General features: G+C 47.6%; 2 protein-coding genes across 2 annotated transcripts; one reads left to right on the forward strand and one right to left on the reverse strand.

The window, feature by feature from the left end:
- Window positions 1-4,894: 4,894 nt before the first annotated feature.
- Window positions 4,895-5,666, forward strand: LOC118472148 (uncharacterized). Its single transcript, XM_035959859.1, has 2 exons — window positions 4,895-4,917; window positions 5,008-5,666. The coding sequence occupies exon 2, from the start codon at window positions 5,014-5,016 to the stop codon at window positions 5,365-5,367; it is 354 nt and encodes a 117-aa protein (XP_035815752.1). The 5' UTR covers window positions 4,895-4,917; window positions 5,008-5,013; the 3' UTR covers window positions 5,368-5,666.
- A 1,507-nt stretch (window positions 5,667-7,173) lies between these two features.
- On the reverse strand, window positions 7,174-8,362 carry LOC100281942 (uncharacterized). The gene is made up of 2 exons (NM_001371800.1): window positions 8,093-8,362; window positions 7,174-8,003 (listed from the first exon to the last, which is right to left on the reverse strand). The coding sequence occupies exons 1-2, from the start codon at window positions 8,295-8,297 to the stop codon at window positions 7,375-7,377; spliced, it is 834 nt and encodes a 277-aa protein (NP_001358729.1). The 5' UTR covers window positions 8,298-8,362; the 3' UTR covers window positions 7,174-7,374.
- Between the last annotated feature and the right edge of the window lie 18,014 nt (window positions 8,363-26,376).

Raw genomic sequence — 26,376 nt, forward strand, 5'->3', positions numbered from 1 at the left:
CAGGGGAACACATTGGTTCACTACCGGAAACGACTGCTTTGCCGAGTGTCTGAAGCATTCGGTAAAGCCTGGAAAACACTCGGCGAACGCTTTGCCGAGTGTGACACTCGACGAAGGCTTTACCGAGTGTGACACTCGGTAAAGAAAGCTCGACGAACTGTATATCGACAATGGCTTCTTTGTCGAGTACTTTTTATCGAGCACTAGGTAAAGTCTTTGTTGAGCGTCACCCGGTACTCGGCAAAAAAAAGCCGCCGTCATGGCGCTAGGTAACAACGACGACACCTTTGCCAAGTGCCCACTGTACAGACTCTCGGCAAAGAAGCTCCATGTGGGCCCCATTACCAGGTCCTTTACCGAGCGTATTAGGTGGCATTCGGCAAAGACTACCTCGTTGTCGAGTGTCCGCTTGACGAACACTTGGCAAAGAGATCACCAGTGGGCCCCTTTGTCAGTCTCGTTCCGGTTTTGGAGACTGTCGCAGAAGGAAAAATCACACCAAAAAGTTGTCAATGTATGTCAATCCTTGAAGGTAGTGGCCATGGAGATATTCACAAACCATAGTTGGTGATCTATGCTAAAATTGGGACTGCTTAAATTGTTTATGGTTCCAAGTTGAAAGCATCTAGGCCCTTAGTTGGTTTTAGTGATTAATGACAACGTAAGATCATTATGACTAACATATATTTTGCAGAGTATATGGTAAGTTATATCACAATGTAGAGAGGCTTCAACAGATGAAAACAACCCGACTAATGAAAATCAGCGCAACAACTGAAAAAGATGAACCAAAAGGTGAAAGACTACGCACTACAACCTTTTATGCCTTATATGACGAATATACAATGACACCACACACATTTGTCATAAATTAGTTATGTTTATGACGTTTTCTGAGAGCTAACCCAACATAGTGACGCAAAAAAAATCTTCGTCATTAAAGGCGTCATAATTTAGAAGAATCAGACCATTGTGACGATATTTAATGACAATACTGAATTGTCATAAGAGTGAATCGTCACAGTACCCTTTTATGCCATAACTGTGACGATATAGTGTGTCATATCATGTTTCGTTATAACTTTTATTATTTTAATACAAATAATAATGTAAAATCTATTTTTACATGCGCAAGTATTATGTGCATATTTGGACGCATGTGTCGGTGCTGTCTTTCAAAAAATACTTTAAAAAACAAAAAAATAAAAATAAAAACACCTAGTCAAGGATCGAACTTGGCACGTTTCGAATCGAATACAGATAAGGATCCAAACCACTGCAATAGAGTTCAGATTATGATATGCTCTTGAAGATAGTCGTCTTTATATGGTCGGCTGCGCGCGCGTTCATCTTCATACAAAGAATTGTTTGGGAAAAAAGACACCACGACGTGCGCCTCCATACGAAGAATTGTTTGGGAAAAAAGACACCACGACGTGCGCCTCCATCCACGATTGCTGCGCGCGCGTTCATCTTGCTGCTCGCTAGAGGTATTACCTACCATCTTCCACCATGCATTCTCTGTTCAGGGATTTCTGTTTGTTAGGGTTTTGTGACTATCCCATTCAGAAATTTCCATTCGTTAGGAAGGGCTCAGCGCACGACACTTCATTGATGGCGGAGCAAGTTAGAATCCTTCTTTGGATCATCGCTTGCGTATTGGCCGCCGGATGGACTGCGGTCAATGTCAGACAAGGAGCACCTCATCATAGAATCCGTTTCCAACTGTAATATATGAGACACGATATTTCCAATTTCCTTCTAGCAGGCTAAAATACGATCATATATAAGAGCATCAATCATGTATGCCCATCAGCTTTCCCGTTCCTACCAACCATGTCTCATGTTAGATCATGACACAGAAAACCCCATGCTTCAGAGTTGTTAGCTTGGATAAAGGTGTTGTCACCATTAATCTTCAGGTCATTATTAATCTTCTGTAAATCTGACGGAGGAGATGCCCACAGACGCCTACCTATCATCAAATTTCTAGTTGATGCAAGATTTTTTGCTTTCTATGTACTTCAGTAACCACCTTCATCACATTGTTTACAAACCAGGCAAATAGTGTCAGTTAGAACTACTATACGCTTCAGGTTCATTTTAACAGCCAAGCTACAGTGCATCAGGCGCCACACAAACTGCCTTCTGCTTTCAGGGGATAAGTTTCAAAATCTTCATCCATAAATTCCAATTGGTTCGCCATCACTTACTCTCCATACAATGTCATCCTTCTATTTTCAACGCAAAGAATTACATGAGGCTGACATGTTTAAAATAACTACTAATAATATGTAATTGCTTTAAAAAAGAGCAAGGAACGCCTTTGGTACAAGCCAACGGATTAAAAAAGCTAAGAAATTCAGAACACATTGATACACCAAAGTATATTGAAAAACTAATCCAGAAAATTTATAAATATATAAAAAAGGCACGCTGGGCGCGCTTTAGACACTAGTATCCATGAAAGACAGATACGAGCATCTAGCCATGCTAAACATGATTCCATGAAACACAAATATGAGTAGGCCAAGTGTTGAATAATTATTTTTTGCACAATTTATGAACAAGATACATCTAACACATGTGTTTTTAAATTTTTGTGTTTGTAGATGGACAAATCTTGGATCAACAGTAGGCTTTTTAGCGAGCAATATATCACAGGAGTGAGGGGTTTTATGAAGTTAATTTCAGAGCGATTTGATGATAGTGAGGAGGTACTATGTCCATGTAGAAAGTGTTTGAATCGGCTTGCCAAACCTAAGTCACAGATATAGGATCATTTATATATTCATGGAATGGCGAGCACATACACTACGTGGATACATCATAGGGAGGAACAATTGGATGCTAAACTGAGTGAACAAGCTGGCCATCTACATGAACATTATAGTATGAATGAGGATGTTTGTATGAATGGGCCTGAAAACCCTGAAGATAGATTGCCTGATATGGTACAAGATTTTTTCAGAGCTGAAGAGGGAGGTGCACAAAATTCTATGTTTGCAGTTGTATTGGATGAGATGAAGCAAGAACTTCACCCAGGCGGATCATACACAAGATTTTCTTTTGTAGTGAAGTTACTTCATATCAAATCTCGTTACCGGATCAGTAATGTTGCCTTCTCTGCTATTCTAAAGTTGTTGTCATTGGCTTTCCCACATTGTTTTGTACCAACATCTTATAAGGAAGCTAAGAAACCTATTAAAGCATTGGGACTTGGATATGAGTCAATCCATGTGTGTCCTAACAATTGTGTTTTGTTTCGAAAGGATTATGCAAAAAATAATGAGTGCCCAGTGTGTGGTTCATCAAGATGGAAAGATGGTGAACAAAGAAATAAGAGCCCTCAGAAGGTGTTGTGGCATTTTCATTTGATTCCTAGATTGAAGAGGATGTTTGCTTCAGAAAAAAACTCTGAGGATGCACAATGGCACAAGTTGAAGAGGAAAGAAGTGGAAAATGAGCTTAGCCATCCAGCTGATGGTCAGGCATGGAAAGACTTTGATAGAAAACATAATTGGTTTGGAGAAGATCCTAGAAATATAAGGCTTGGGCTTGCCACAGACGGTTTTAATCCCTTTGGCAAAATGAGCTCCTCTTACAGTATGTGGCCAGTTTTTGCTATCCCTTATAACTTTCCTCCATGGGTATGTATGGAGCAATGGAACTTCATGATGTGTCTACTTATCCCTGGTCGGGAATGTCCGGGAAAAGATTTTGATGTATTTCAACAACCACTAGTTGATGAGTTACAACAACTTTGGTTGGGTGTTTCTACTTTTGATGCATTGAGTAGAAGGGATTTTGATCTACATGCTGCTGTAATCTGGTGTATTCATGACTATCCTGGTTTGAGCACTTTGTCTGGTAGAGTTACAAGAGGATACTTTGCTTGTGTACATTGTGACAAAGATCCTTGCTCTAAAAGAATAAGAAATAAAATATGTTATATAGGTCATCGACGTTGGCTTCCACATGACCATCCATGGAGGAAAAAGAAGGATTATGATGGCCAAATTGAGAAACGTGAGAAGCCGCATCAATTTAGTACCAATGAGTTGATGCAGCAATTGGAAAGGGTCAAGGAAGTTAAACCAGGGAAACATCCAAACAACAATAAGAGGAAGCGAGATGCAAATGATGGTCAATGTTGGAAGAAACGATCGTGCCTGTGGGATTTGCCATATTGGACAGATTTGAAGCTGCGCCATAACCTTGATGTAATGCACATTGAAAAAATATATGTGAGTCTTTGCTTGGTACATTTCTTGCTCTTCCAGGAAAGTCAAAGGACAGTATTAATGCAAGGCTTGATTTTGAAGACATGTGCATAAGAAAAGATTTACACTTGAAGCATGATGGAGGTTCCTATGTGGTTCCTCATGCCCCCTATACAATGGATAAAAATCAAAAGGTAGCATTTTATGATTTTTTGAGAAGTGTAAAGTTTCCAGATGGTTATGCTTCTAACCTAGCATCATGCATCACTGCTGATGGATGCAACCTCCAAGGCTTGAAAACTCATGATTGCCATATCATACTTCAACAGAGAATGTATAGCTTGCTGTTTTTCTATTTCTGTATTTGATTCTAACATCTCTAACATCTCTGTTTTTGTAATCGACTCTAACATCTCTCTAGCATTTTAATATATATATATAGCTTGCTAAAGCATTTAGATATGCAGTAATCGACTCTAACATCTATGTTTCTATTTATGTATACCAAAGCACAATGAAACATCTTTGTTTGCTCATATAGTTGTTCCTGATTGTTTCATTTACAGTTTTATTTAAATGCTTTAGTGCTGTTCATATCTAAAATGCATTTTAAATTGTTATTTTGAAAACCTACCTGTACCTTATTTTAAGACCTTCATTCTCACCTTTTAGTGAAAATGTTCAGAAAGCTATTGTAAGTGCTTGTTTTCCTTTCATGTTTGTACTAACAACTTGCAACTTGTGGTATACTATATTGATGAATAACCTTTAAATTTTATATTAGGTTGACATGGAAGAAATGGTAGCAGCACCAATTCAGGATGGACAACAACCAAAATCTCCTACAGAAGTTGTTTCTAATGTGCTACCAGGCTCCAGTGTGTTCCTACGCAATGTTGGTCTTAAGTCTGCATCCCAGAAAAGCTCCACAACGACTGTTTCTGCAAAGGTTCAACAACTTCAGGATGAACTCGAGACCGAGAAGCAAGAAAAAGATGGCCTTCGGGAAGAAGTGGAAACCTTGAAGGCTCAAGCACAAGCATCTCAGGAGACCATTGATAGTATGAAGAGGTCGATGGAAGAAAATAACAACCTCCTTCGTCAACTATTAAGCTTCAATCGAGGCCAAGTGCCTCCATCATAAGTCTGGTTGACCACTATAGGACATGCAGCCTTATGGCTGTTATAGTGGCTAGTTACAGTAGCTCTAGATTTGAAGTTATAAGATCATTTTTCAATTCTGCTTAATGTTTAATACTTTGAGTTGAAGTTATTGGATTTGTTTTGGATTTTAAGTTAAAGGATTTGCAGATATATGTTTTAAAGTTATATTATTCTCTTCTAGATGAAATATTTGTGTTGAACAAATTCATATGATATTTTGGTTCTGATGTGTAATATTCTATGACGATATGAATGCATATGATGTATTCCTTGCGATGATGATTATATTTGTCACAAATGCTTTGTCAGCACATCACTTGTCGTGTCATCACATTTTATGACGAAACTTTTTGTCACAAATGTATTGACACATAAGCGGCCAACACCTTTCAATTTGTGATGAAATTCTTCGTCACAACAATTATGCCACGTCATCGAATCTATGAAAAAAATTTTCGTCATAAATGTTTTGCCACGTCACATACCACGTCATCACCATTAGCCACGTGGCAATGCATGTCAGTACGAATTGTGACGTTTTTAGGGGCAATTATGACGAAATATAATGTCATAGATTTAGTGACGAAGCTAGTATGCGTCATAGAATCTATGCCGATTTTTTGATCATCGTCATAGTACTCTATTTAACACGCACCTTCTGTGACGATGGCTTTTTCGTCACAATGACGTCACCAAAACATAACTTGTGACAAATAAACACTAATTAGTGACGTAATCATTATGTCACAGAAGGCCTAAAAGGTTGTAGTGACGTATCCTAAGCATGGAAGGAATTGTGTGACACTTAATATAGAGTTAGGACCTTCATTTTGATTTTAATCGTAATATAAAGAGGGGTTGTGGATGAGTAACTTGATCAAGGCACGACTAGTGTTGTGTTGTTGCTTACATACACATAAAACTAGTGCTAGGTGTCACTCGATGGCTCCTAAGAAGTTTGGAGTGAAAACCGTCTCGAAAAACCTAAGTTAGATAAAGTCAAGTCCCTCTAGGTGCACCGATCGATCCAATAGTGCACCAGACCGTGCACTTGTCTCGTTTGAAGTGGGGCACCGGACCGGTTCAGCGGCTCATTGGACCCTTGACCTAGAGAGCTTGTTTGGGGGGGGGCTTTCCTGCCTGGTACATCGGTCCTTTGTTCGCTTTAAGGCTCAAAGCTGCAGTTGTTTATTACACACATAATCCTATGATTGATCAAGAAACAGCCTTAGATCCTGAAAGCAGAAACCTGAGCACTGACTTAAAAAAACTCGACCTGCGAGGGGTAAGACAACCCCCGGGCATTAAATTAAGAAGAAGACCTTCTCACACAGGTCGAGAAAACCCCCGAACCCCTGCTCCACCCATACATAGCGGCATCGAAGCCCATGTGAGAACGACCACGACCGAGCCTGACATGTGCTTTGGCATGAGACAGACGAGGGGATTTTTTTAACCACAACCTGAAATTCGCTCCCACGGGGAGTCGAACCGAGGACCTGAGGAGTGCTACTAAAACCACCTAACCAACTCAGCTAGAGGCCCTTTTGCCTGAGCACTGACTAAAGAAGAGGCACAACACATGCAGAACGTTGAGGTGTTGGACCATACCATAGCATGGGAACAAAAGGGGGAGGGGAAGTACTTTATTCATCCATTCCCGATCGATGGAGTCTGCAACATCACTGTAATAAGGGACAAATGAGAAACCTGAATGGATTAACCAGGCAGACAAGACAATCTCGGCATATCTGCAACAACATTCATTGTTTGATGATCAAGCAATCTGATATCAGTTCCAGATAGATCTCAAGCTCGTACACGTGAAATGATGAGTTCCTAGTAACCCTACAATGCAAAATATATATATACGCTACGTACGTAAGCTAGCTAGTGTGTAGTGTGGGCGTGGTTGGTTAAAACAGTAGATATAATAATCAGTCGTCTTGGATTGCTAGCTGGAAAAATTAAGATGTCTTGTCACGCATCATTCATTGTTATTGTTCCTGGTGGTGGTGGTGGTGGTCGTCGTGGAGCAGGAAGAAGGAGAAGAAGCCGGCGGCGGTGTCAGCGTGTGATGGACGAAATCCAGCTGCCCGGGCGGTAGCAGGCTGCTCAGCAGGTTCCAATCCACCGCCGACTCCGCGGAGGGGCTGTGGAGGTGCAGGTGGCCATTATGCGGCGGCAGACCGGCGGCGGGAGGCGCAGCAGCAGGGGCAGGATAGTAGTAGCAGCAGGAAGCGGCGGCGTGCCTGATCATGTGGTGGTGGTGGTTGGGCATGGGCTTGTGGAAGGCGCGGCAGACGACCCATCCTTCCTCCTGCGCGGGGGCGTGCTCGTTGCTCTGCAGCCGGTACTCGTGGATGATCCAGTCCGTCTTGCGGCCGTTGGGCGCGCGGCCGCGGTAGAACACCAGCGTCTTCCGCATGCCGATGACGACGCCGCTGCTGCTGGAGGAGAGCACCGGCTTGTCCCTGCCCGTGGCCTTCCAGAAGCCGGCGGCGGTGGCGCGGTTGGTGCGCGTGCCGCTCGGGTACTTGCGGTCCTTGTAGCTGAAGAAGTAGTACTCCGTCGGCTCCTCCTGATCCTGGCCGCCGCCGTAGTAGCCGCACCTCTCTGCACGCACCTAGTCAGGTCAGGGCCATGCATGATAGTAGGGGATGGATATGATCGGGACATGCATCCATCCATCCATCCATACATACCCTGGACCTGGAGATCCCATGGCTCGATCCTGTAGAGATCCACCTCCCTGATGATGTCGAGGTCGTCGATCTTCTGGGAAGCCACCTTCCTGGCGAGGTAGTACCCCACCAGCTCCTCCTCCGTCGGGTGGAACCTGAACCCTGGCGGCACGCACGCATATGCTGCTGCCTGCTGCTGCTCATCGTCCGCCATTGCTGCATGCATGCATAGCTATAGCTGCTGGATCGATAGAAATAGCTAGCAAGCCACCAGCAGAGCTTGCTCAAGCATGGACCTAGCAGCTAACAAATTAATCAGATATACTACTAGCGTTAGCGTATGGTATCGTATGGTAGTCTTCCTTAGCTTGGAGTGCACTTCAGGCCTCTGCTGATGCTGCATGCTCTGCCTACCTTCCTCCTCATCATCTCTCATCCCTCCACCAGCTTGTGCACATCATACTATAGCTAGCAATTCTTCCTTTCTAGCTTCTTTCACACTGTACGTACGTACCAACTCGTTAATTCGTAATTCCTTCGGTTCCTTTTTATTTATCGCGATTTAGTTTAAAAATAAACTAGCTGACAACAAATATTCTTTTTTATTTATCATGATTTAGTTCAAAAATAAACTAGCTGACAACATATATTCAATGACGGAGATAGTACGTTCATGCATGATGATCAATGATGTTATTTTGATTATCCAACCGGACCCAAGGAAGATGAGATGTAGACCACGATCGACAGATACGATGATGCGTGTAATAACGTCAGTAGAATTAACACCAGCACTCTTGACGATCACAAAGCTAGGAGGATCATCCATCTTCGGTAAGCACAATTGAGTTGCCTATTACCGGTTAATGCAATGTCTACTCAATTGATCACAAAAAATGTGGCATGCCGCAGCAGTTTCATCACAGGAGAAAAATAGAAGCTGGTAACAAATGCCCTAGTACATCGTTCAGTTCATAGTAAAAACAACAGGTGTGTGAAGATGGATAAAATTCACCAGTTCTCAAGTATTATGGTCGTTAAATCATGTTTGTTTAAGTTCAACCGTAATTAATCGGATACCACACTAGAAATGATAACAACCTATTCAAACTTGTTACATATTTTTCGGGTAATCTACCACCGATCAAAATCTCGTGCACCCAACCCGACACAGCTAGGAAAAATGGGCACATCAATATCACAGGCCTAGCCTAGTGACGACGTGACAATATTAAGGGGGTGTTTGGTTAGAGGGACTAAAGATTAGTCTCTAATTTTTAGTCCTATTTAGTCCCTTTTTTACCAAACACTAGGACTAAAATATTGACTAAAATGATTTAGTCTTTAGTCCTTCACATAGGTGCTAAAAGAGACTAAAAGCCCATAATTATCATGTTGCCCTTACCTTTTGTAGATAACTAATATTATAAGTATATTCTAAGGGTATTTGAGTCTTTGGACAGTGTATTTAATGACTTTAGAATCTATTTAGTCCCTAGAACCAAACATGTAGAGACTAAAGTTTAGTCCTAGGACTAAAGTTTAGTCCTAGGACTAATTGAAACCAAACATGGCCTAAATCTAACCGGCCGTCTGAATGTTAGTTATATTCTGCCCCCACCTAAATGAACACCGTTCCAGGAAACACGATTCTTGGTTAGACCAACTTTTTAGCAAGAAAGCAAATTTCCTACTTGCCACCAAAATCACATTTACATGCAGGTTAACACATCAGTCCTGCTTGTCATGAGCACGGTGCCTGAGCTCTGCCCTTTTCCACCTCACCATTAGCATGCAGAGCGTCACAAGAGTGTTCACCTACAAACATGCAGATAACTGGACAGTTACCGGTAGCGAAACGGAATTGCTGAAGAGCAGAAACAACAACAACAACAATAATAACAACAACAACAACAACAACAACAACAACAACAACAACATGAAGAGTGTCACCGAGCCCGAGCGTGTGTGCGTATACCTTCCAGTCGACGGCGTGGAAGAAGCCGATGAAGGAGTCGACGGCGGGCGTGAAGCCGGTGCGCAGTTCGGAGGAGACGCGACCAAAGAGGTCGGAAACAACATCGGCGTGCAGACAGGATGGATCTGCTCCAGCGCGCGGCCGAGCGCACCTCCTCCAGCGCGCGGCCGAGCGCCGACGCAGCGTCGTCCCCCATCTCTGTCTCCCTCGCTCGCTCGCTCGCTCTAGATCTCTCTCCTCTGCAGCTGCAGACGGGATGGATCTGCTATCTGGGGCCGCAGGTCAGTAGTAACGTTGTAATCGGCTCTCCCCTTCATCAAAATGGGCTGGGCCACGGGGGGCTATAAAAGTTTAAGGATCCTCCTTCTTCTGGTGGGTCGTACAAAATAGTTGCTCAGTTCATCAAATGTGCCTATAGTTTGGTCCACTTTGCTGCTAGCCCACTAGGCCACAAGTCCACAACGTTGTATACTTGTATCCTCACAAAAGATTTTTTTATTAAGTTTGCTTGCTGTTGACAAAGTACTACTTTGCGTTCTTCTCATACTAGTAATTGAAGCGCGCTCCATGCGCATAGGAAAAAAATCATAATGTTACTGATAACGATATTATATCATTTGCAGGATGTATTTGTACATTTCATAGTATGTGACAATTCAGCAAGCTGATCATATATACTACAAAAGCTAGAACAACATCTAGGTATCACAACATGAATATTAATGTTGCTATATACAAACAGATCATGGCCTGTTTGTTCCGGTAATTAGGATGAGTTGTGTTGCTATTACCAAATCCAGTCATCATTGATCATCCTATATCCTTGCTATTATGTGACTTGTATTTGTTTTACAGGATGTAGTTAAGAAGGGCCTAGCCACTATTGCTGATGAGGTGAACCAGTTGGCTCAAAGAGCAAGGGATAACAACCTAAACCAAGAAGACTGAGGCATTGACTGGAATCTATGTGCGGAAGTTTTGCCTAGTATTTTTTTCTCGAACAATTGATCCTATGCTTTGCAGGGTGGCACTTTCACTGTGTCAAATTTGGGAGATCCTTTTTGTCGGGTACCGTAATTAGGGGTACCCCCAACACTCCTAAACATGGCTGGTAACCACCATCAGCACAAGCTGCAGAGACTGATAGGAACGATTCAGGTCAAGGCTTCGTCTACCCAAGGGACGCGATCTTGCCTCGCTCGAGCCCAGCCTCGGGCGAGAACTGTAGTCCCAGACGAAGTTACGTCTCGCCCGAGGACCTCCTCAAGCAGTGGGCGCACCCTCGGCACACCCGAGGCCCAACTCAGGTCAAGGCTTCGTTGAGAAGCAACCTTGGCCAAATCGCCTCTCCAGCCGACCGTATCACAGGCGCATTCAATGCGAGGATCGCCTGACACCTTATCCTGACACGCGTGACTCAGTCGGCCAGGTCGAAGTGACCGCAGTCACTTCGCCCTTTCGCTGACTGACTTGACAGGACAACAGCGCCGCTCGCCCCGCTCCGACTGATGTGCCACCCGCCAGGGTGAGGCTAACAACAGCCAAGTTCAGCTTCAGGCGCAACAGGAAGCTCCGCCTCGCCCGACCTTAGGCCTCAGCCTCGGAAGGAGGTCCTCGCCTCGCCCGACCCCAGGGCTCAGCCTCAACCTCGGCCTCGGAAGGTGGTCTCCGCCTCGCCCGACCCCAGGGCTCGGCCTCAACCTCGGCCTCGGGAGGAATCGCGTCCTCGCCCGACCCCGGCCTCGGCCTCAGGAGGAGTCTCCGCCTCGCCCGACCTTGGGCTCGAACCGACCGCGCCACAGGGGATACATCATTACCCTACCCCTAGCTAGCTCAGGCTACGGGGGAACAAGACCGGCATCCTAACTGGCTCGCCCCGGTAACAAGTAATGATGGCTCCCCGCGTGCGTCCATGACGACGGTGGTTCTCAGCCCCCTACGGAAGCAAGGAGACGTCAGCAAGATCCCAGCAGCACCGACAGCTGTGCTTCTATAGGGCTCAGGCACTTCTCCGATGGCCACGTTACCGCGTATACAGGGCTCTAGCACCTCTCCGACAGCCACGTTGGCATGTACACAGGGCTCAGGCACCTCTCTGCCAGACACGTTAGCGCATAGCTACACCCCCCATTGTACACCTGGACTCTCTCCTTGCACCTATAAAAGGGAGGTCCAGGGCCTTCATGCGAGAAGGTGAGAGCACCTAGAGGGGGGGGGGTGAATAGGTGATCCTGTGAAAACTTGAAACTTACTGCCACCAAAACTTGATTAGAATTAGAACAGTTAAGCCAAGTGGCTAGAGAGGAGAACTTGCACAACACGATAACCACAAAGAGATCAACACAGAGATGACACAGTGGTTTATCCCGTGGTTCGGCCAAGTACAAAACTTGCCTACTCCACGTTGTGGCGTCCCAACGGACGAGAGTTGCACTCAACTCCTCTCAAGTGATCCAATGATCAACTTGAATACCACGGTGTTCTTGTTACTTTGCTCTTTTCCCGTTTGCGAGGAATCTCCACAACTTGGAGTCTCTCGCCCTTACAATAAGAATCAATATGAAGCACAAGAGTAAGGGAGGGAAGCAACACACTCAAAAACCACAGCAAATACGCACACACACGATCAAAACTTGAGCTCAAGACAATATCTCAAGGTTCTCACTAGAACAGAGCTCAAATCACTAAGAATGTCGAACTAGTGCGCAAGAGTGAAGTGTGAATGATCAACAATGCTCAAAGGTTGCTTGATATTCTCCTCCATGCGCCTAGGGGTCCCTTTTATAGCCCCAAGGCAACTAGGATCCGTTGAGAGCAATCTGGGAAGGCAATTCTTGTCTTCTGTCGCCTGGCGCACCGGACAGTCCGGTGCACCACCGGACACTGTCCGGTGCGGATCTCTTTCCTTATTTGGCGAAGCCGACCGTTGGCAGCCTTGGAGCCGTTGGCGCACCGGACACTGTCCGGTGCACACCGGACAGTCCGGTGCCCCTCTTCCGACCGTTGGCTCGGCCATGTGTCTCGCGCGGATCACGCGGCCGACCGTTGGCCCGGCCGACCGTTGGCTCACCGGATAGTCCGGTGCACACCGGACAGTCCGGTGAATTATAGTCGTACGCCGTTAATCATTTCCCGAGAGCAGCTAGTTCGCCTGAGCCAGCCTGGCGCACCGGACACTGTCCGGTGCACCACCGGATAGTCCGGTGCACCCAGACAGAGCTGACTTAGGCTGAACAAAGCCATCTCTTTTCCAATTTGGTTTCTCCTGTTTCTAGCACTTAGACACAATACATCAGTCCATAAAACAATGTACTAAGTCTAGAAACATACCTTTTGACTTGATTTGCACTTTGTCCACCACTTTGCATAGACCAACACTTAGGCACTTGTGTTGGACACTAAATCACCAAGATACTTAGAAATGGTCCAAGGCACATTTCCCTTTCAATCTCCCCCTTTTTGGTGATTTATGCCAACACAACATAAAGCAAGTAGAACAAGTGCAAAATCAATTCAAATAAGAACTCAATATTGTTTTGATTCAAATTTGACATATATGGATCACTCTTTGCCACCACTTGGTTTGTTTTTGCAAATCAAACTCAATTTCCTATCTCTAAGTCAAACACACATGTTAAAACATAAAGAGAGATATTTCACGAGAAATTGATTAAGGATTCAAAAACTCCTCCTTTTTCCCATAATTAAGCCTTCTCCCCACAAGAGACCAACTTTTGACAATAAGAGGCAATGACAAACAAAAACTCTAACTCTACTATTTTCAAAATTCACAAGTGGTAACTGATCCATTTATTGCTTTGGCCTTATTTTCTCCCCTTTGGCATGAAGCATCAAAACGGGATCAATTTTGGCCCTTAAACCCCATTGCCTCACCAAAATCTTCAACTAAGAGTAAAAAGGCAATAAGAGTACAAAGATGAACTTGGAAAAGTTACTCTTTCATCGGAGTGCAGTGGAAGTCTTGCATGGTCCAAGTCCACCTTTTCCCTTTCAAACCTCCTTTGAGACTAAAATAAGCAAACTCAAGCACACGGTTAGTCTCAAAGGGTCAAGTTGTAGCACATCTCCCCCTAAATTTGCGCATCACTTGCAAAGGACTTGTGAGGTCCGGGGAGTGCTTGTACATTTTGAGCACCATAAATAAACGACAAAATGCATTAAGGAACATGATCAAAGGCATAAACACATGTATGCTATAAATCAATCCAGGTTTCGCGAATCTAAGACATTTAGCTCACTACGCAACTTGCAAAAGGTCCGCTCATCTAAAGGTTTGGTAAAGATATCGGCTAGCTGGTTCTCGGAGCTAACATGAAACACTTCGATATCCCCCTTTTGCTGGTGGTCTCTCAAAAAGTGATGCCGGATGTCTATGTGCTTTGTGCGGCTGTGTTCAACAGGATTATCCGCCATGCGGATAGCACTGTCATTATCACATAGGAGTGGGACTTTGCTCAGATTGTAGCCAAAGTCCCGGAGGGTTTGCCTCATTCAAAGTAGTTGCGCGCAACACTGTCCTGCGGCAACGTACTCGGCCTCAGCGGTGGATAGGGCAACATAAGTTTGTTTCTTAGAACTCCATGACACCAGGGACCTTCCTAAGAATTGGCACGTCCCCGATGTACTCTTCCTATCGACCTTACATCCAGCATAGTCGAAGTCTGAATATCCAATCAAGTCAAAGGTAGACCCCTTCGGATACCAGATCCCGAAGCAAGGCGTAGCGACTAAATATCTAAGAATTCGCTTCACCGCCACTAAGTGACATTCCCTTGGATCGGATTGAAATCTAGCACACATGCATACGCTAAGCATAATATCCGGTCTACTAGCACATAAATAAAGTAAAGACCCTATCATAGACCGGTATGCTTTTTGATCAACGGACTTACCTCCTTTGTTGAGGTCGGTGTGTCCTTCGGTTCCCATTGGAGTCTTTGCGGGCTTGGCGTCCTTCATCCCAAACCGCTTGATCAAGTCTTGCGTGTACTTCGTTTGGGAGATGAAGGTTCCATCCTTGAGTTGCCTCACTTGGAACCCAAGGAAATAGCTTAGCTCGCCCATCATCGACATCTCAAACTTTTGAGTCATCACCCTGCTAAATTCTTCACAAGACTTTTGATTAGTAGAACCAAATATTATGTCATCGACATAAATTTGGCACACAAAAAGATCACCATCACAAGTCTTAGTAAAAAGAGTTGGATCGGCTTTCCCAACCTTGAAAGCATTAGCAATTAAAAAGTCTCTAAGGCATTCATACCATGCTCTTGGGGCTTGCTTAAGTCCATAGAGCGCCTTAGAGAGCTTACACACGTGGTCGGGGTACCGTTCATCCTCAAAGCCAGGGGTTGCTCCACGTATACCTCCTCCTTGATTGGCCCGTTGAGGAAAGCGCTCTTCACATCCATTTGGAACAACCTGAAAGAATGGTGAGCGGCATATGCTAGCAAAATACGAATGGACTCTAGCCTAGCCACAGGAGCAAAAGTCTCCTCAAAGTCCAAACCTGCGACTTGGGCATAACCTTTTGCCACAAGTCGTGCCTTGTTCCTTGTCACCACCCCGTGCTCGTCTTGTTTGTTGCGGAACACCCACTTGGTTCCCACAACATTTTGCTTGGGACGAGGCACCAGTGTCCAAACTTCATTTCTCTTGAAGTTATTGAGCTCCTCTTGCATGGCCAACACCCAGTCCAGATCTAGCAAGGCCTCCTCTACCCTGAAAGGCTCAATAGAAGAGACAAAGGAGTAATGCTCACAAAAATTAACTAATCGAGATCGAGTAGTTACTCCCTTGCTAATGTCACCCAAAATTTGGTCGACGGTATGATCCCTTTGAATCATTGCTCGGACTTGAGTTGGAGGTGCCGGTTGTGCTTCTTCCTCCATCACATGATCATCTTGTGCTCCCCCTAGATCACACGCCTCCTCTTGATGAACCTGTTCATCGTCTTGAGTTGGGGGATGCACCATTGTTGAGGAAGAAGGTTGATCTTGCTCCTTTTGTTCCTGTGGTCACACATCACCAATCGCCATGGTTCGTATTGCGGCCGTCGGAACATCTTCTTCATCTACAGCATCAAGATCAACAACTTGTTCTCTTGGAGAGCCATTAGTCTCATCAAATACAACGTCGCTAGAGACTTCAACCAAACCTGATGATTTGTTGAAGACCCTATACGCCTTTGTATTTGAATCATAACCTAGCAGAAACCCTTCTACATCTTTGGGAGCAAATTTAGAATTTCTACCCTTCTTCACTAGAATGTAGCATTTACTCCCAAAAACTCGGAAATACGAAACATTGGGTTTGTTACCGGTTAGAAGCTCATACGAAGTCTTCTTGAGGAGGCGATGAAGGTAGACCCGGTTGATGGCGTGGCAAGCCGTGTTCACGGCTTCCGACCAAAAGCGCTCGGGGGTCTTGAACTCTCCAAGCATCGTCCTCGCCATGTCGATTAGCGTCCTGTTCTTCCTCTCTACCACACCATTTTGCTGTGTGTAAGGAGCGGAGAACTCGTGCTTGATCCCTTCCTCCTCAAGGTACTCCTCTACTTGAAGGTTCTTGAACTTGGACCCATTGTCGCTTCTTATCTTCTTCACCTTGAGCTCAAACTCGTTTTGAGCTCTCCTTAAGAAGCGCTTGAGGGTCCCTTGGGTTTCAGATTTATCCTGCAAAAAGAGTACCCAAGTGAAGCGGGGAAAATCATCAACTATAACAATACCATACTTACTTCCTCCTATACTCAGATAGGCGACGGGTCCGAAGAGGTCCATATGAAGTAACTCCAGGGGTCTTGATGTTGTCATCACATTTTTTGGATGATGAGAGCTTCCCACCTGTTTCCCTGCTTGACAAGCTGCACAAGGTCTATCTTTTTCGAAGGTAACATTAGTTAGACCTATCACGTGTTCTCGCTTTAGAAGCTTGTGAAGGTTCTTCATCCCCACATGTGCTAAGCGGCGATGCCACAACCAGCCCATGCTAGTCTTAGCAATTAAGCATGCATCTAGACCGGCCTCCTCTTTTGCAAAATCAACTAAATATAGTTTGCCGTCTAATACACCCTTAAAAGCTAATGAACCATCACTTCTTCTAAAGACAGACACATCTACATTAGTGAATAGACAATTATATCCCATATTGCATAATTGACTAACAGACAACAAGTTATATCCAAGTGACTCAACTAAAAACACATTAGAAATAGAGTGCTCGGAAGAAATAGCAATTTTTCCTAACCCTTTCACCTTGCCTTGGTTCCCATCACCGAATATGATTGAATCTTGGGGATCCTTGTTCTTGACGTAGGAAGAGAACATCCTCTTTTCCCCCGTCATGTGGTTTGTGCATCCGCTGTCGATAATCCAGCTTGAGCCCCCGGATGCATAAACCTGCAAGGCAAATTTAGGCTTGGGTCTTAGGTACCCAACTCATGTTGGGTCCTGCAAGGTTAGTCACAATAGTCTTAGGGACCCAAATGCAAGTCTTGTCTCCCTTACATTTTGCCCCTAATTTCTTGGCAACTATGTTCCTATCCTTTCTACAAATTGCAAATGAAGCATTGCGGGCATGATAGATTGTAGAAGGTTCATTCATTACTTTCCTGGGAGCATGAACAATATTTCTTCTAGGCATAGCATTTTTCCTAGCAACATTTCTATCACACATAATAGAAGAGCTAGAAGCAACCATGGCATGAGAATCAAAATCATCATAACTTCTAAAGGCATTCCTAGAATGTCTCCTATCATGATACATGAAAGCATGGTTCTTTTTAGCACTACTAGCCATAGGGGCCTTCCCTTTCTCCTTGGCGGAGATGGGAGCCTTATGGCTTGTTAAGTTCTTGGCTTCCCTCTTGAAGCCAAGTCCATCCTTAATTGAGGGGTGTCTACCAATCGTGTAGGCATCCCTTGCAAATTTTAACTTGTTAAATTCACTTTTGCTAGTCTTAAGTTGTGCATTAAGACTAGCCACTTCATCATTTAATTTAGAAATTGAAGCTAGGTGTTTGCTACAAGCATTAATATCAAAATCTTTACACCTATTGCAAGTTACAACATTTTCTACACAAGATGTTGATTTACTAGCTATTTCTAACTTAGCTTTCAAATCGTCATTTATGCTCCTCAAGCTAGAAATTGTCTCATGGCAAGTAGATACACAAGCAAGCATTTCATTTCGTTTAACTTCTAAAGCATGAGATTTTTGTGCCTCTACAAATTTATCATGTTCTTCATACAACAAATCCTCTTGCTTTTCTAATAACCTATTCTTATCATTCAAGGCATCAATTAATTCATTTATTTTATCAACCTTGGTTCTATCTAGGCCCTTGAATAAACATGAATAATCTATTTCATCATCACTAGACTCGTCATCACTTGAAGAAGCATAAGTGGTATCCCGAGTACATACCTTCTTCTCCTTCGCCATGAGGCATGTGTGACGCTCGTTTGGGAAGAGGGATGACTTGTTGAAGGCGGTGGCGGCGAGTCCTTCATTGTCGGAGTCGGAAGAGGAGTAATCCGAATCCCACTCCTTTCCAAGATGTGCCTCGCCCTTGGCCTTCTTGTAATTCTTCTTCTTTTCCCTCTTGTTCCCTTGTTCCTGGTCACTATCATTATCGGGACAGTTAGCGATAAAATGACCAATCTTACCACATTTGAAGCATGAGTGCTTCCCCTTCGTCTTGGTCTTTTTGGGATGCTCCTTGCGTCCCTTTAGCGCCGTCTTGAAGCGCTTAATGATGAGGGCCATCTCTTCATCATTTAGCCCTGCCGCCTCAACTTGCGCCACCTTGCTAGGTAGCGTCTCCTTGCTTCTCGTTGCCTTGAGGGCGATGGTTTGAGGCTCATGGATTGGGCCATTTAGAGCATCATCCACGTATCTTGCCTCCTTGATCATCATTCGCCCGCTAACGAACTTCCCAAGAACTTCTTCAGGCGACATCTTTGTGTACCTAGGATTTTCACGAATATTGTTCACAAGATGTGGATCAAGAACAGTGAAGGACCTTAGCATTAGGCGGACGACGTCGTGGTCTGTCCATCGCGTGCTTCCGTAGCTCCTTATCTTGTTGATGAGGGTCTTGAGCCGGTTGTATGTTTGGGTTGGCTCCTCTCCCCTTATCATTGCAAATCTCCCAAGCTCGCCCTCGACCAACTCCATCTTGGTGAGCATGGTGACGTCGTTCCCCTCATGTGAGATCCTGAGGGTGTTCCAGATCTGCTTGGCATTGTCCAAGCCGCTCACCTTATTGTACTCTTCCCTGCACAAAGATGCTAAAAGGACAGTAGTAGCTTGTGCATTTTTATGGATTTGTTCATTTATAAACATGGGACTATCCGAGCTATCAAATTTCATTCCACTCTCTACAATCTCCCATATGCTTGGATGGAGAGAGAACAAGTGACTACGCATTTTGTGACTCCAAAATCCGTAGTCCTCCCCGTCAAAGTGTGGAGGTTTGCCAAGAGGAATGGAAAGCAAATGTGCATTTGAGCTATGCGGAATACGAGAATAATCGAAAGAAAAGTTTGAATTAACCGTCTTTCTTTTGTCGTATTCGTTGTCGTCGTTGTCCTTTTGGGAAGAAGAGGACTCATCGCTGTCGTCGTAGTAGACAATCTCCTTGATGCGCCTCATCTTCTTCTTCTTCCCATCTCTTCGTTTGTGGCCCGAGCCTGAGTCGGTAGGCTTGTCATCTTTTGGCTCGTTGACGAAGGACTCCTTCTCCTTATCATTGATCACGATCCCCTTGCCCTTAGGAATCATCTCTTCAGGCGGTTAGTCCCATTCTTGAAGAGAACGCCTCTGATACCAATTGAGAGCACCTAGAGGGGGGGGGGTGAATAGGTGATCCTGTGAAAACTTGAAACTTACTGCCACCAAAACTTGATTAGAGTTAGAACAGTTAAGCCAAGTGGCTAGAGAGGAGAACTTGCACAACACGATAACCACAAAGAGATCAACACAGAGATGACACAGTGGTTTATCCCGTGGTTCGGCCAAGTACAAAACTTGCCTACTCCACGTTGTGGCGTCCCAACGGACGAGAGTTGCACTCAACTCCTCTCAAGTGATCCAATGATCAACTTGAATACCACGGTGTTCTTGTTACTTTGCTCTTTTCCCGTTTGCGAGGAATCTCCACAACTTGGAGTCTCTCGCCCTTACAATAAGAATCAATATGAAGCACAAGAGTAAGGGAGGGAAGCAACACACTCAAAAACCACAGCAAATACGCACACACACGATCAAGACTTGAGCTCAAGACAATATCTCAAGGTTCTCACTAGAACAGAGCTCAAATCACTAAGAATGTCGAACTAGTGCGCAAGAGTGAAGTGTGAATGATCAACAATGCTCAAAGGTTGCTTGGTATTCTCCTCCATGCGCCTAGGGGTCCCTTTTATAGCCCCAAGGCAGCTAGGATCCGTTGAGAGCAATATGGGAAGGCAATTCTTGCCTTCTGTCGCCTGGCGCACCAGACAGTCCGGTGCACCACCGGACACTGTCCGGTGCGGATCTCTTTTCTTATTTGGCGAAGCCGACCGTTGGCAGCCTTGGAGCCGTTGGCGCACCGGACACTGTCCGGTGCACACCGGACAGTCCGGTGCCCCCCTTCCAACCGTTGGCTCGGCCACGTGTCTCGCGCGGATCGCGCGGCCGACCGTTGGCCCGGCCGACCGTTGGCTCACCGGACAGTCTGGTGCACACCGGACAGTCTGGTGAATTATAGCCATACGCCATTAATCATTTCCCGAGAGCAGCTAGTTCGCCTGAGCCAGCCTGGCGCACCGGACACTGTCCGGTGCACCACCGGACAGTCCGGTGCACCCAGACAGAGCTGACTTAGGCTGAACAAAGCCATCTCTTTTCCAATTTGGTTTCTCCTGTTTCCAGCACTTAGACACAATACATCAGTCCATAAAACAATGTACTAAGTCTAGAAACATACCTTTTGACTTGATTTGCACTTTGTCCACCACTTTGCATAGATCAACACTTAGGCACTTGTGTTGGACACTAAATCACCAAAATACTTAGAAATGGCCCAAGGCACATTTCCCTTTCAGAAGGTCGCGCGGGAGAACGAGCTGACGAACAGGCTCACTCTCTCTCTCTCTCTCGTGAACGCTTGTAACCTCTACTACGAGCACACCCCCTGGCGTGGGATAACACGAGCCGCGTTTTCCCCCTTGTGTTCCATCTCACGCCAACCCATCTGGGCTAGGACGCGCAGCGACAAATTTACTCGTCGGTCCAGGGACCCCCCCGGGTCAAAACGCCGACAGTTGGCGCGCTAGGTAGGGGCCTGCTGCGTGTTAACGAACAACTTCCCGTTGAGTCCAACCCTAAGCAGACAGATGACGCCAGCACTCTCGCGGAGGACTTGCTGGGCGTTAGCCTCGTACCTGAGATAACGGTGCAGTCCGTCCCCGACGCGACCTCGTCACCGTCCATCGATCGAGAGTAATCCCAGTGCCATGCGAGACTTCATGACCGCATGTGACTACTGCCCCTCCGATTGCTCCGATGATGGCCACAGCCTTGACGACGAGGGTTATGGCCCAAGTCGTGAATGTTTCCACGTCGATCTAGGGGGTCACGACGAAGGCAACCACCTTGGTATGCCAGAGGATGACGATCCCCCTGGGCCTGCGCCTCGCATTGACATCCTGCGGGAGCTAGCTGTGGTTCCAGTCCCTGTGGGGGGTCAGGACACACAGCTCGAGCAAATCCGCGAGATGCAGGCCAAGCTCGACGAGGAAGCAGGGCAACTTGTGCAGCTCCGGCAAAACATCGAGCAGGAGTGGGCAGGCCGAGCACTCGCTAGAGAAGCGTGTCATCAGGCCCGGGACGTCCAGTGTCGTATCATTGACGATGCCAAGGCAAGGCTGCCTCTGGCCTCCAGCGGGGTCGACCAGAATCTGGCTGCAGCAGCGATACTACTCCGAGCGATGCCTGAGCCATCCACCACCGAGGGGCAGCGTATCCAGGGAAAACTCAAAAATCTCCTAGAGGATGCCGCGGTCCGACGGGCCGAAAGCTCTGCCTCCCGAAGGCAAGGGTGCCCCCCGGAGCATCGCGCAACGACTTTCCGACTCATGCGGGAGGCCTCGGTCCACACCGGACGCACGCGGGACGCGACGCCTACAGCCCCGGGTCGCCTCGGCAACGAGCACCACCGCCGCGACCGTCGAGCCCGCCTCGATGAGAAGGTGCGCCGAGGCTACCACCCCAGGCGTGGGGGACGCTATGACAGTGAGGAGGATCGGAGCCCCTCGCCCGAACCACCAGGTCTGCAAGCCTTCAGCCGGGCCATACGACGGGCGCCGTTCCCGACTCGGTTCCGGGCCCCAACTACCATCGCCAAGTACTCGGGGGAAACAAGGCCGGAGTTGTGGCTTGCGGACTACCGGCTGGCCTGCCAGCTGGGTGGAACGGACGATGACAACCTCATCATCCGCAACCTCCCCCTGTTCCTCTCTGACGCCGCCCGAGCCTGGCTGGAGCATCTGCCTCCTGCGTAGATCTCCAACTGGGACGACCTAGTCAAGGCCTTCGCTGGAAAATTCTAGGGCACGTACATGCGCCTTTGGAACTCCTGGGATCTCCGAAGTTGCCGCCAGCAGCCAGGGGAATCCTTGCGAGAGTACATCCGGCGGTTTTCGAAGCAGCGCACCGAGCTGCCCAACATCACTGACTCGGATGTCATCGGGGTGTTCCTCGCCGGCACCACTTGCCGCGACCTGGTGAGCAAACTGGGCCGCAAGACTCCCACCAAGGCGAGCGAGTTGATGGACATCGCCACCAAGTTCGCCTCTGGTCAGGAGGCGGTCGAAGTCATCTTTCGGAAGGACAAGCAGCCTCAAGGACGCCAGCAGGAAGACGTCCCCGAGGCGTCCGTCCAGTGTGGCACGAAGAAGAAGGCGAAAAAGAAGTCGCAAGCGAAGCGCGATGCTGCCGACGCAGATCTTGTCGCTGCCGCCGAGCACAGGAACCCTCGGAAGCCTCCCGGAGGGGCCAACCTGTTCGACAAGATGCTCAAGGAGTCGTGCCCCTATCACTAGGGTCCCGTCAAGCACACCCTTGAGGAATGCGTCATGCTTCGGCGCTACTTCCATAAGGCCGGGTCCCCGGCGGGAGATGGCAAAGGCCAAGACAATGACAAGAAGTAGGGCGACAAGGCAGAGGAGTTCCCCGAGGTCCACGACTGTTTTATGTTCTATGGTGGGCAAGTGGCGAACGCCTCGGCTCGGCACCGCAAGCAGGAGCGCCGGGAGGTCTGCTCAGTAAAGGTGGCGGCACCAGTCTACCTAGACTGGTCCGACAAGCCCATCACCTTCGACCAAGGCGACCACCCTGACTGTGTGCCGAGCCCAGGAAAGTACCCGCTCGTCGTCGACCCCGTCATCGGCAACGCCAGGCTCACCAAGGTCCTCATGGACGGGGGCAGCAGCCTCAACATCATCTACGCCGAGACCCTCGGGCTCTTGAAGATCGATCTGTCCATGATCCGAGCTGGTGCGGAGCCCTTTCACGTGATCATCCCCGGGAAGCGCGTTCTGCCCCTTAGACAACTCGATCTGCCCGGCTGCTTCGGAACTCCCGCCAACTTCTGAAAGGAAACCCTCACGTTCGAGGTGGTCGAGTTCCGAGGGACCTACCACGCGGTGCTGGGGAGACCGTGCTACGCCAAGTTCATGGCCGTCCCTAACTACACGTACCTCAAGCTCAAGATGCTGGGCCCCAACGGGGTCATCACCGTCGGATCCACGTACCGACACGCGTACGAATGCGACGTGGAGTGCATGGAGTACGATGAGGCCCTCGCCGAGTCCGAGGCCCTCATCGCCGACCTGGAGTGCCTCTCCAAGGAGGTGCTTGATGCGAAGCGCCACGCCGGTAACTTCGAACCAGCTGAGGTGGTTAAGTCCGTCCATCTCGACCCCAGCAACGACGCCTGCAAGCAAGTCTGGATCGGCTCCGAGCTTGACCCCAAATAGGAAGCAGTGCTCATCGACTTTCTCCGTGCAAACGCTGAAGTTTTTGCGTGGAGTCCCTCGGACATGCCGGGCATACCGAAGGATGTCGCCGAGCACTCGCTGGATATCCGAGCTGGAGCCCGACTCGTGAAGCAGCACCTGCGCCGCTTTGACGAAGAGAAGCACAGGGCCATAGGCGAGGAGATCCACAAGCTGATCGCCGCGGGGTTCATCAAAGAGGTATTCCATCCCAAATGGTTAGCTAACCCTGTGCTTGTGAAAAAGAAAGGTGGGAAGTGGAGGATGTGCTTAGACTACACTGGTCTAAACAAGGCATGTCCAAAGGTTCCCTACCCTCTGCCTTGTATCGACCAAATTGTGGACTCCACTGCTGGGTGTGAAACCCTGTCATTTCTCGACGCCTATTCAGGTTATCACCAAATAAAGATGAAAGAGTCTGACCAGCTCGCGACTTCTTTCATCACACCTTTTGGCATGTACTGCTATACTACTATGCCATTTGGCTTGAGGAATGCATGTGTGACATAACAAAGGTGCATGAACCACGTGTTTGGAGAGCACATTGGCCGAACGGTCGAGGCTTACGTCGATGACATCGTTGTCAAGACGAGGAAAGCCTCCGACCTCCTCTCTGACCTTGAAACGACATTCAAGTGTTTGAGAGCGAAGGGCGTGAAGCTCATCCCGAGAAGTGTGTCTTCGGAGTCCCCCGAGGCATGCTCCTGGGGTTCATCATCTCCGAGCGGGGCATCGAGGCCAACCCGGAGAAAATCGCGGCCATCACCAACATGGGGCCTATCAAAGATTTGAAAGGAGTACAAAGGGTCATGGGATGCCTTGCGGCTCTGAGCCGCTTCATCTCGCGCCTCGGCGAAAAAGGCCTACCCTTGTACCGCCTCTTAAGGAAGACCGAGCGCTTCACTTGGACCCTCGAGGCCGAGGAAGCCTTCGGAAACTTAAAGGCGCTCCTTACAAACGCGCCCGTCTTGGTGCCCCCCGCTGCGGGAGAAGCCCTCTTGATCTACGAAGCCGCAACCACTTAGGTGGTCAGCGCCGCGGTCGTAGTCGAGAGACGAGAAGGAGGGCATGCACTGCTCGTCCAGAGGCCAGTCTACTTCATCAGTGAAGTGCTATCTGAGACCAAGATCCGCTACCCGCAAATTTAGAAGCTACTGTACGCAGTAATTCTGACGTGGCAAAAGTTGCGACACTACTTCGAGTCTCATCCGGTGACTGTGGTGTCATCCTTCCCCCTGGGGGAGATCATCCAGTGCCGAGAGGCCTCAGGTAGGATAGCAAAGTGGGCAATGGAGCTCATGGGCGAAACAATCTCGTTCGCTCCTTAGAAGGCCATAAAGTCCCAAGTCTTGGTGGATTTCCTGGTGGAATGGGTCGACACCCAATTACCAACAGCTTCGATCCAATCGGAACTCTGGACCATGTACTTTGATGGCTCGCTGATGAAAACAGGAGCAGGTGCTGGTCTGCTCTTCATCTCACCCCTCGGGAAACATCTCTGCTACGTGTTGCGCCTCCATTTCCCGGCGTCAAACAACGTGGTCGAGTACGAGGCTCTGGTTAATGGGTTGCGCATTGCCATCGAGCTAGGGGTTCGGTGCCTCGACGCTCGTGGCGATTCGCAGCTTGTCATTGACCAAGTCATGAAGAACTCCCACTGCCGCGACCGAAAGATGGAGGCCTACTGCGACGAAGTTCGACGCCTGGAAGACAAGTTATACGGGCTTGAGCTCAACCATATCGCTCGACGGTACAACGAGACTGCGGATGAGCTGGCTAAAATAGCCTCGGGGCGGACAACGGTTCCCCCGGACATCTTCTCCAGAGACATACATCAACCCTCCATTAAGATCGACGACACGCCCGAGCCCGAGGAGGCCTCGGCCCAGCCCGAGGAGGCCTCGACCCAGCCCGAGGAGGCCTCGGCCCAGCCCGAGGTATCCTCGGCCGCCGAGGGTGAGGCCCTGCGCGTCGAGGGAGAGCGGAATGGGGTCACGCCTAACCCGAACTGGCAGGCCCCGTACCTGGAATATCTCTTCCGAGGAGAGCTACCCCTCGACAAGGCCAAAGCTCGGCGACTGGCGTGGCACGCCAAGTCGTTCGTCTTACTGGGTGATGAAAAGGAGCTCTACCACCGCAGCCCCTCAGGCATTCTCCAATGATGCATATCCGTCGCCAAAGGACAGGAGCTATTGCAAGAAATACACTCGGGGGCTTGCGGTCACCATGCAGAACCCCGAGCCCTCGTGGGGAACGCCTTCCGACAA

The sequence above is a fragment of the Zea mays genome, chromosome 6 (genome assembly GCF_902167145.1).
Source record: "Zea mays cultivar B73 chromosome 6, Zm-B73-REFERENCE-NAM-5.0, whole genome shotgun sequence".
Lineage (NCBI taxonomy): Eukaryota > Viridiplantae > Streptophyta > Magnoliopsida > Poales > Poaceae > Zea > Zea mays.

Excerpts from the sequence above, each read along its gene's own strand:
- LOC118472148 (XM_035959859.1), top strand. The coding sequence starts at position 5,014 with ATGGAAGAAATGGTAGCAGCACCAATTCAGGATGGACAACAACCAAAA.
- LOC100281942 (NM_001371800.1), bottom strand. The coding sequence starts at position 8,297 with ATGCATGCAGCAATGGCGGACGATGAGCAGCAGCAGGCAGCAGCATAT. Across the intron at positions 8,004-8,092 it reads ATGGGATCTCCAGGTCCAGG|AGAGGTGCGGCTACTACGGC; the intron begins GTATGTATGGAT and ends AGGTGCGTGCAG.